Consider the following 9,383-nt stretch of genomic DNA (forward strand, 5'->3'; position numbering starts at 1 on the left):
CCCAAAGATAGTCAGGTGGGGGTTGGTCTCTTCTCCCAGGACAAGAGGGCACAGACTCAAAGCTCTGCCAGGGGAGGGTTAGGTTGGATATTAGGAAGAGATTTTTTACAGAGAGAGTGCTCAGGCATTGGAATGTGCTGCCCAGGGAGGTGGTGGATTCACCATCCCTGGAGGTTTTCAAGATGAGACTGGATGTGGCACTTAGTGCCATGGTCTAGTGCTCATAGTAGGGTTGGACTTGATGATCTTTGAGGTCTCTTCCAACCTGGTTGATTCTATGATTCTATTCTATCTGTTTAAACCATTCACATAAATTTCCCTTTCAATCAGGTCATGTTCAACTTCTCCCTCCTCAAAATGTTACACTACTGTCGAAGGATTTTGACATGATTTTGACGTGGGCTCCAGGAGGAGACTCTCCACCAGATGTGGTGTACACTGTGAGGTATGCAAGGTAAGTGCTCACAAATGATGTCTGACTGAAGCTGTGGCACAGGGCAGACAAGTGTGCACCTCTGTTAATCAGTGGCACCATGATCAGTGACCTGGCTGCATCCTTCCACCAAAACCAAACCTTACCCATCTTGCTCCAAACTCTGAGCGAGAGTTGGAACTCATCCTCCAAACCCATTCCTTCTCTTGCTCTGTAAATTACAACAAACCAACACATTTAATATGGTATCTTTGTCTTTTCTTTCAGCCAGGAACGCAGGAGCCAATGGAAAAAGGTTCCTCACTGCAAAAACATTGTCAGAACCTCTTGCAACCTGACTTGTGTGTATCCAGATGTCTATGTTAAAATCCAGGCTCGGGTCAAGGCTGTTTTGGGACGACTTCAGTCGCCGTGGGTGGAATCACAGTCCAAGGACTACCACTCTGCTGGTGAGTGTCTGTCCGGCTCCAGCCTGGCTGGAAGGACATCCCAGCAACAGTGTTGGCTCAGCAAATGAGTAGACCACACACACCACAGAAACAGTAACCAGGAGCTTTAAGAGTCACACAGATTTGAGTGAGCACAAACAATGAGCCCTGCCCAGGTGAACATGAGTTTTGTAGCAAGAGTCAATTTGTCCACGTTCTAGGCGAGCAAATTGGTTTTTGAGCTTTCCACATAGCAGCAGGACTATGTTGGATAAAAGAGAGGTATTGCATTGCCTCCCTCCTTCCTTCATGCCTATCACATGGTAAGAGAAGTGAGGATCAGCCACAGAAAGCATCACTGCTGGGAAGGTAAGACCCAGGCAAGAGCCACTCTCATGTCTGGTCTCTCAATTGCAGTGGAACTGGCTCCCCCCGTGCTGAACGTGAACGTCAAGGAGGATTTAATGCACATAAATGCCTCCTTCCCCCTGCCCCTCTGTGTGGAGAGTCTCCTTTGGGGATATGACTTGAACATTTGGAAGGCTGGATCTGATGACAAGGTCAGTAAAAGTGACTTTTCTGCGATGAAACGGAGGAATAATCTCCAGCTTGAACTGAAATAGCTGCACATTTCTGAGCAGGGAGGGAGGGACTGGATCCAGGACCGGGAGAAAATTCACTGGTCAGACCACAGTTAAACCAAACCCAGAGGAACAAAGTGGATGAGTGTGTGTGTTTGTGTGCATCCTTATTCTTTTGGTAGTTCCCTATTTCCTCTCAGGAAGGAGAGGCTACACTATGTCAGTACAACAGGGCAATATGTGAGGGTTAAACCACCTCGTTCAGGTCCTGCTGGCAGGACAGAGCACAGCACAGCTGAGAATCTCACCCTGGGATCCACAAACTCTGGGAGAGAGACTGGAAGACATGGAGCATCTCTCCATGCACCTCCCAACCCCTGAAGCAACAACACATAACGAAGGGAACCATAGGCTAAAATGGCAGAGAAACACCACCCAGAGAATGAAAGAATCATCTTTCCAATCCTCTGCTCTTTTTGTTCCTAAACAGAAGAAATATGAAGGCAACTTCAGGAAGGAGACACTGACCTTAAACACCACTGCACTCCGAGGCATCTACTGCCTGAGTGCCAGATCCTTCTATGAGAGCATCAACATGAAGTACAGTGAATTCTCCCAGCCAGTGTGTGTGCCCCTAAACCACAGAGGTATGGCCCTTCTCAGGAAAGGAGGTGGAGAGACACCAAATGGGATTAGGGCAAGTCAAAAGTTTCCACCAAAATTAGCTTTTCGACATAAAAAAATGGGACTGGTTGGATTTTCTAGTGAACAGTTCCTGCTTTGTGTAGAAATGATGAACTCCTTTGGTTTACACAGAAAATGGTCTAAAAAAAAACCAACCCTGAAATATCATCTGAAACTCATGAATATTGTACTTGGGTTATGCTCATGAGGAAATTTAGGAGAAAATATGTGACTTTTTTTTTATGAACTCTTTTTTTTCCCCCCCGATCCAAGTAAGGCATTGGCTAGTATCAATTTGTGGCTGTGACTCTGCCTTAGAGTCTGATCTTAGGCAAGTCTGTTCTTTCTCTGCATTTGCAAAATTAAGATCTTGAGCCCAACATTTCCTGAGATTTCTCAAAGAACAGCTGAGTAAGGAACCCACAATTGCTATCAAAAATACCAACAGGAGATCACTTCTGTCTGTTTCAGCAGTGGAGTGGAAGGTCGCGATCCTTGTGGTTGTCCTCCCCATCTTTCTGACCAGTCCCTTCATCATCTGCTTGCTGAAACAAGATGCCAAGCAAAGGAAGATGCCTCAGGCTTTGGTACGGCCCAACTTCTGGGGTTCCCTCCTGACTCACAGTCTTGCTGGTTTTCAAAGGGCAACTGGGGAGGAGTTCATAAGTCACACTCATAACTCCCTGTCTCCCTCCTGTTCCCTGTAGGATTTCTCTCATCTGAAAGCTGCTGGACCAGCCTTTTACTTGGAGCCCAGTGAAAAGGAATTCTGCAGTGATGATCTGAGCTGCACAGAGAAGCTAATGCCACAAAGGAAGACAAACAAAGCTTTAGCCAGAAACAACCTACCATGGATGGCTTCTTTCCTATCATCATCGTCGTCGTTGTCGTCGTTGTCGTCGCTGACCCCCTGTGAGGAGGAAGACAGCAGCACCTTCATCCCATACAACAAAGTGACTCGGCTTCCAAAGAGACATCTCAACTACCAACCATCCCAATCAGCTCAGGGGGAAACTAGCTTGGATTCAGGAACTGGAGGTCTCTCTGTGGCCAGTGAATCTGTGCTTGACCTCAGTACCTTGGGCTTCTCTTTCTTTCCAAAGGCAGAGAATGAGGTGGACACCTCGGGATCCCAAGCAAATGAGGAGACATCCCTTTCTCACAGCTCCTCTTTAGGAAGAATATCCCTCACTGATGTGAGATTCCCAGGTGCCAGTGAACACAAACAGCACGAGGCAGAGGTGGATGAATGCCTGGAAATGACTCCCCTTCAACCCCTGACAGAGAGGCTTTGTGCCAAACATCCACCTGATGAGCACTACCTGCACAGGAAGTCTCAGCATCTCACCAAGTATTACCAGAAATCAATAGCTGATCTGCAGGTCCAGATCAGTGCAGCATCCCAGCCCCGAGAGGTTCCCAACATCCAGCTGCTCATCCCTTTCCACACGCTGCAGGTGGCAGAAGATGAAGGTATTGCCAGTGACTGTGACAGTGACACTTGTACCGAAGGGACACCACCCACACCCACAGTGCTGAGTGACACCTTTGAAACTTCACATGTGGAGGAGAAACATGATCAGAAGTTTCAATTCAGAGGCTACCAGCACAGACATTACATGGCAAGGACCTAGAGTACCCAGCAGGTCTGTGGTGTGCCTGGAAAAGGACTGAGAGCTCCAGATATCCAGGCAAGGATACCTAAGCATGGTCAAGGACAAATGAGGGTTTTCTCTGCTGATGTCTGGCCTGTCAAGGCATGTGGCTTTAGGGACACAAAAGGTGTATTCAATTGCTAAGTAACCTCTGTACTCTCACTGTTCCTCTGGCCAAGTGCAGCTGTGATAAGGTGTTCAGGCTCTGGCATGAGGCACTGCCTGAGCCAGCCAGGGGTGAGGCAGCCAGGGCTATCTCAGGCAGGTATCACACAGCAAACAGGCAGTGCCTTGTGTTCACCTCGAGGCTTCACTGCTACCTGTGAGTTATGAAAGGCAAAGCCACAACCCAGAGCTGAGTGAAACCATCAGCTGGGTACTGAGAACACAGTGTTGAGCCTTCATGTGGGTTTGGAGCAGGTTTTGAACTGCTAATGTCACACTTGCCTCTCTGTAACTGCAGAAATGCATCTCTGCTTGACTGGGAGTACCTTACAGAGTCATTCAACAACATTTGCTTTGTGTGGGATGGAGAGTTCTCCACCTCAGCCTACAGTGATCATCTTCTGTGTTCCAACAGAGGGAACTGACCTATAAGTGATAAATGTGTAGCATTTTTGCTTGTTTATTTATTTTGTTTTATACAAATATAATTATGGAGCTGAAGCTCCTCCTGCTGTGCAGAACGTCTGGGAGAAATATAATATTTTGATATATAATTCCATGTGTGTGTGGTTTTCCTTTCCAAAACTAGGTGACTGCAGCTCAACCTAGAAAACTTCACATTTGAAAACAGGATTCCTTCAGGGGCTTCCTCATGTTTTGCTTGGAGTGGAATAGTGTGAGGCTTCCTAGTCAGGTCACTCTGGTGACTGAAAGACAAGGACTGTGACCCTCTCTCTGAGCAAAGAATCATAGAACTGTGGAGTGGTTTGGGTTGGAAACCACCTTAAAGATCATCTCATTCCACCCCCTGCCATGGGCAAGGACACCTTCCACCAGCCCAGGTTGCTCCAAGCCCCATCCAACCTGGCCTGGAACACTCCCAGGGATGGAGCAGCCACAGATTCCCTGAGCAACCTGTGCCAGTGCCTCAGCACCTCACAGGGAACAATTTTTGTCTAATATCTAACCTAGATCTCCCCTCTGTCACTTTGCAGCCACTATCCCTTGTCCTATCACTACATGCCCTTGTAAAAGTCTTTTTATGCTTGAGTAGGAAATAAAAGCCTCTGTGTAAAGGACACACAGAAAAGCAAAGCACTAAAAGAAAGAGGGAAACACACCCCAGCCATTCTATGCATTCAGTGAGGGAAGGGTGTTGATGGAGGCTATTAAAGCTGAAGCCTCTAGAGAATCAGGAGAACAATACCAGAAAGCTGCAGGGGATGATAGGAGGGGTTGGGAATTGCTTTGAAAGAGGGAAGCAAGCTGTACTAATTAAAGTCCTGAACCAAGTGAAAAGGAGGGAAGATTCATCAGCTAGAATTTTTGTTTTCTCAGCTGTCCTTTGCAAAGTGTCCTTAGGTACATCCTGCACTGTAATCCTTCCAGTTCATTCAGACAGATACAGATGATCCAGATACAATCACCACCCAATTCCTTGTGCAATCAAGGGAAAAACCCCAGGCTTGGAGTTACAGGAACCTCTGAAGTTGTGTAATCTCTACAGAATTATTTTGACATGCCACAGCTCTTCGAACAGGCCTGGCATCAGGTCTTTGTCTTTTCCAGGGAACTGAGGGACAGGTTGGAGCCCAGGGCAGCTGTACTGGTGGAGGAGCATCCCACTCTTTCACCAGGGCTTGAAATAAAAGCTGAAGGCAGAATTTTTGGAGATCTTCAGGTACCTAAAGATTCAGAGAGGTGTTTCCTGGGCTATTCAAAAGGTAACACCTCACTGGAAATAGGGGCAGAAATACAAGTTATAGTCTCAAAACTAAAGTCTCAGGTGCACCACAAAGTCCCTCACCTCTGCCCTATCACGGGTCATCACAGCAGGAGCATAAGGCAGTGACACGAGGGAAGAGAAAAAAATGGAAATACTTTAGCAAGACATTCAGGGAACACCCTAACAAAGTTGTATTTAATTAGACATAGCCACACTGGTGGATAGGTGTGTCTTGTTTAATAAACCTGTGAGGCTTCTGCTCTTGTCCAGGTGAGGTGAGTAAGACAAAGTGCCAGCTATGCATCATGGCCTGGCTGGAAGCACAGAGCCCTGTTAGTATCCAGGCAGGGCAGGGAACAGAACCAACCTCAGGAACAGAAAACCCACTAGATGAAGAGAGAAGCAGAAGGGGTAGAAATTTCTATGACGTGTTTGGCCACAAGGACAGAAGAGTGTGAGCAATGTGCTCCAGCTGCAGAGGCACCCAGGGTTTGTGTGTTGATTAAACTGGCTGTAGGTGTGATCACAGAATCATGGAAACTCCTGAGCTGGAAGGGACCTACAAGGAGCATCAAAGTCCAACTCCTGGCCCTGCACAGGACACCTCAAATGTTGTTCATGGGACATTTAAGAGCTTTAAAAAGGCCTTAGGCAACAGAAGAGCACTGCTATAAGGAACTTGTCTAATGCACAGTTGTCCTGTGTGTTCTCAGTGCTTAGCAACAGTCCCATTGGACTTTGTGGAACTTGGAGCTTTGTGGAACTTGAGCTTTATGCAATGGTCCAATTAGTCCTGGGCAAAACTGAGGGCTGAGGATAGGACCTCCCTGTTTGTGGGCAGGAGATAAAGTAAGCCAGAGGAATCAGCCAGGGAGATGACCCAAAAAGGGAAAAGGGAATAGCCATACTGTAAGAATTCAAAAGCAGTGGCTAAGAGAGTTCCCTAAGCCTCAAATGTGTGTGTGAAGTTTTCCCCATCTTGGGTAAAATAAGCAGCATGAAGAGGACCCAGTGTTATACACACCTGGTGGTTCTAAATCTGCATCTCCTGGAGGCAGGCAAGTAGTTTTCACTTGAGATGAAAGAAGGAAATGTCTCTCTCTCCTGAGAAAAGCCTGAAAATATAACTTGATGCCACCCTAAAACACCGAGAACACTCTGGCAAAGGAACAGTATCTCTTTCTTGTTGAGATTTCACAGCAGCTCCCAGTTCCTACCATCTGGCATTCAGGTGCCCAGAGCAGAGCCTTGTAATGTAAACAGTCATAAAATACACTGTAGGTTTACAGCAGCCTCTGGGAGAAGCCATGGGGCAGCACGTGATCCTCCTACGGAACAGCCACCTCCTGTCTACCTCCTTCCCACCTCAGGTGAGACAACCTCTGCAGGCACCTGGCAGGGCAGAGGGAGAGCAGACCTGAGGAGCTCATGCTCTGCCCAGGCTACAGCAGGGCACAGGCTGGCCATTGGCTCCCATCCAAGGTCAGTATGAACAACAGCTTAAAAACTAGTGATCTGGCTGATTTCTGTTTGAAGAAAAGTATTCCTGAAGGAAATAGCTCTTAAACCAACTTGGTGGACAGCACTAAGTTTTAGTTTCTAGAGTTGTAACAAACCGAAGTTACCCGACCAGAAAAGCAAGCCTCAAACCCCAGAAACCTTGGGGAGGGTTTTCAGGCAGGAAGCTACCAGCCAAAAGGTATCTGGCTCTTTTTCAAGAGCTAGGGATTTCCTAAGCCTCTGGCTTGTGCACCTTTGTACAGTTAGGTGTGCACTGGGGATGGGAGAGGTGCTCCTGTCTCCACTCATTGGTTCCGGCGCGCGCGGACGGTGATAGCTGGTGAGCTCAGAGGTGAGTGCAGGCAGGACAGCAGCTCTGCAGCCTGTCAGGGAGCACCTAATCCAACCTGGCCTCATGAGAAAGAATTTAGCTCCTGTAAAAGGTGAATCACCTGCACACAGGATCAACTGCCTGCACTCCCAGCCCAGCCTGCATAGTTATTCATGAAGCAACTTCTGCTCGTCTTGGCTGCGTTTTCTGTGGTCGGTAAGTCCTGATTTCTTTGCTGTCACTAATTGTGGTGTTTGTATGGGAGGGAGTTCCATCATGTTTGCTGGAATAGCACCTAGAGAATGAATGAGCTGCTGTCTGAGTTTGTGCAAAAATTCTCTTCTGTGTTGATCTCTCCTTTTAATGATTTCCATGTGTGGTTGGTAACCTCAGTGCTTTAACGATTAATAGGGGGATGGAAAGATTCCTTCACTTCAAAGCATTTGCCACTGATGTGTGACAACCCAAATCCTACAGGAGTGAAGGATATTCATTGACTTCAGGGGACACAGTCCCTTGTGTCTTAAGCAGAGACACAAATGAATACAAGAACAGCTCTGATTTTAAGAGGTACAAATAAATAATGTAATCTTAAAGTCATGGAATGGTTTGGGTTGGAAGGACCTTAAAGCTGCTTCAGTTCTACTCCTTGCCATGGGCAGGGACACTTTCCACCAGCCCAGGTTGCTCCAAGCTCCATCCAAACTGGTCTTGAACACTCCCAGGGATGGAGCAGCCACAGCTTCTCTGGGCAACCTGTGCCAGTGCCTCAGCACCTCCCAGGGAAGGATTTCTTCCTGATATCTAATCTAAATCTACCCTCCAGAAGCCACTCAGTCCTACTCCAGATGTGGCAGCCTCACTGTTGAGTGAGTGAAGGATAAACTTGCTGTTTTCAAACACCAGCCTTGCCATTCATCTGCTCATGGCTGTGAGTTTACACTGGAGGGAAGATGCCTTCGGCAACTCCTAAACCAGAGGGACTGTTACACTGTGAAAGATCCTGGTTTTCCCCTGCCCACACTTGACTGTGCTTGTGTTATGCTGCTTTGCATAACTGTGTTTTAGTATGGATAGACATGGGAAGGCAGAGATTTCCTACTCCTGATATGATCAGGGTATTGGTGACTCAGTTTTCATGGTGCCCAGAGAGGGAAACCCTCAGACTTCCTACCCACACCACTGCCAGATGGGGGTGCTGAGCCTGGAGTGAGCAGAGGCAAATGCTGAGCTGCAAGATAAAGTCAGGACAAAAGCTGGACAAGACTTCAGTCCATTTCTGTGTTGCTTCCCTGCCCAAATGCCACACACAAGACTGAGAATGGATCTGTGCCTTCCTGCCTAATTCTCCTCCCATACAGCTGCTGGTGTTAACTGCTCACACTCAGTTCTGCTCCATGGAGGCAGCTGGAGAGAAATTTATAGTGAGGATCTAGGTGTTATTTAGTCTCTGCTCTTCCACAGCTGCTCCATGTGGTCTTGTCCATCCTGCAGAATGGTGCTACTTTCACTTGCTCATCACATTTTTCCACGGGGGAACTCTTTGGTTTTGAGCTCTGTAGTGGGACTGTTCACTTTCAGCAAGTGCAGGCTGAAGCCCACACGTGTTCCAGGTGATTATCAGTACCACAAACTGAGCTGAGCAATGTATAATTTATCTATCTTTAAGGATCTGCCTGTAAGTCAAATTTACAGAGCTTATAAATCCTGAATGTTACTCTGCAAATCAGAAGCTCTTGTGAATCTTGGGAGAATTTTGCACTGTGTGTTCTCAGGAGGAAAGAGAGAGACAGAAGTCTCTAGGACACTCTTCTGCAGCACCTGCTCAGAGCCAGTTTGCTGCATGTGGGTCATGGTGAGATTCTGCTCCAGAGGGGCCA

The 9,383-nt window shown here is 47.3% G+C and overlaps 2 protein-coding genes across 2 annotated transcripts in view; both read left to right on the plus strand.

Moving 5' to 3' along the window:
• Positions 1-330: 330 nt before the first annotated feature.
• On the plus strand, positions 331-3,760 carry IFNLR1 (interferon, lambda receptor 1; the record flags this gene model as incomplete). The annotated part of the gene is made up of 6 exons (XM_009082976.1): positions 331-454; positions 701-882; positions 1,279-1,421; positions 1,933-2,089; positions 2,601-2,713; positions 2,834-3,760. Coding segments are annotated over 6 exons (1,646 nt in total), but the record flags the coding sequence as incomplete, so codon positions are not given.
• Positions 3,761-6,979: 3,219 nt separating this feature from the next.
• Positions 6,980-9,383, plus strand: part of IL22RA1 (interleukin 22 receptor, alpha 1) — a 7,222-nt gene continuing 4,818 nt past the window's right edge. Inside the window, exons 1-2 of the mRNA XM_009082978.1 lie at positions 6,980-7,042; positions 7,440-7,524. Coding sequence (XP_009081226.1) covers positions 6,980-7,042; positions 7,440-7,524 — 148 coding nt within the window. The remainder of the gene's footprint in view (positions 7,043-7,439; positions 7,525-9,383) is intronic.

This window comes from Acanthisitta chloris, unplaced genomic scaffold (assembly GCF_000695815.1).
Source record: "Acanthisitta chloris isolate BGI_N310 unplaced genomic scaffold, ASM69581v1 scaffold9059, whole genome shotgun sequence".
Classification (NCBI taxonomy): Eukaryota; Metazoa; Chordata; class Aves; order Passeriformes; family Acanthisittidae; genus Acanthisitta; species Acanthisitta chloris.